We start from the raw sequence: 1,149 nt of genomic DNA, 5'->3' as shown, positions 1-1,149 counted from the left end.
GGCCCCCCGAGCGGGAGGGGCGCCCGGCGGCAGGAGGCCTGAGGCCCGCGGGCCGTGGTGTGCCATGAAGTGGAGACCCATGAAACTCTAATGTTTATTTCGTGTTCTGTTATTGGAACCCCGCGCGGAAGACCAGAAAGAAAGAGTTGGCTTATTTTGCAGTGACCTGAATTTAGCATCAGATGTGAAAATCATGACATGACATTTTGGTGGGGAGATAAAAGCCGGACCACATGCCGAACAATATTGGCGACAGATGTGGGGGGGCAGCACTCAGGGGCGCCCCGCGCCTCGCCTTGGATGTTGGCGTGATTAGCAGTGAAAATATGCTTTGTTCCTGGCGCTCACATGGTCTCAATATTGGCAGTTATCATTTTCTTGTCTTCTTTTAAGTCGAACCTTCTCCCGTCCCCGGGACAGATGCACACAGCTGGCCGCGTAGACGCCTTCAGAAATACCCAGATCTATGCGCTAAAAATAAGTGTGTGCGGGGGGGGGGGGTCCCTCTTTCCTTCATCCAGCCGTGCACACACATTCCGACAGATGCACAAAGAGCGGCTTTCTGGGCCGGCCCCGGCTCCGGCCCCGGGCGGGTCCCCCGGCGATGCCCGTGCTCAGTGGGTGCCCAGACACCCATTAACGGGCTGCAAACACGACTTTATTGCAAAATGACTGCAGCTTTATTAAGCAACTGGATTTACAGGCAATAACATAATCAATATAACATTAATATAGCACATAATTAAATACGAGTCCTACAAGGTCCAGCCTGTAGCCTGGAACATACAGAAGTTAATTGTTCTCAGCCCTGGTCCAACCGGAGGCTCCTCGCTACTCGGAAGAAGAGTCCCGGCTGCTCGCGTGGTTGAAGCACTTGATCCGGCGACAGCGGTCGCTGCGCCCCTCCGGCCCGGACTCGGGATGCGGCTGCGGCGGCGCTGCCCGGAGCACAGGGCATTTCACCTGCGTCCGGCAGAGAGAGGAGAGAGGGGGCCAGCGCCTGGGCTCCGCGGAGGTCAGCGTGGACAGGGCCACACGCTGAGAGGGCCCCCGCCAGGGCCTCAGCATGGTGGCCTCTTGGGGCCGGTGTTCAGTTAAATTCAGGGACCCCCTAAAATACCTCTGCAGTGAGCCCCGGAGGCGAAAGCC

The 1,149-nt window shown here is 57.4% G+C and overlaps 1 protein-coding gene across 1 annotated transcript in view; it reads right to left on the bottom strand.

The window, feature by feature from the left end:
* Window positions 1–831: 831 nt before the first annotated feature.
* IRX1 (iroquois homeobox 1) overlaps window positions 832–1,149 on the bottom strand; it is a 23,967-nt gene continuing 23,649 nt past the window's right edge. Inside the window, exon 3 of the mRNA XM_012721734.1 lies at window positions 832–963. Within this exon, the coding sequence (XP_012577188.1) occupies window positions 832–963 (132 nt within the window). The remainder of the gene's footprint in view (window positions 964–1,149) is intronic.

Source organism: Condylura cristata, unplaced genomic scaffold (genome assembly GCF_000260355.1).
Source record: "Condylura cristata isolate star-nosed mole 26May11 unplaced genomic scaffold, ConCri1.0 scaffold00007, whole genome shotgun sequence".
Taxonomy (NCBI): Eukaryota; Metazoa; Chordata; class Mammalia; order Eulipotyphla; family Talpidae; genus Condylura; species Condylura cristata.
The sequence above is the reverse complement of the archived record's forward strand: the minus strand, read 5'-3'. Positions and strand labels throughout refer to the sequence as shown.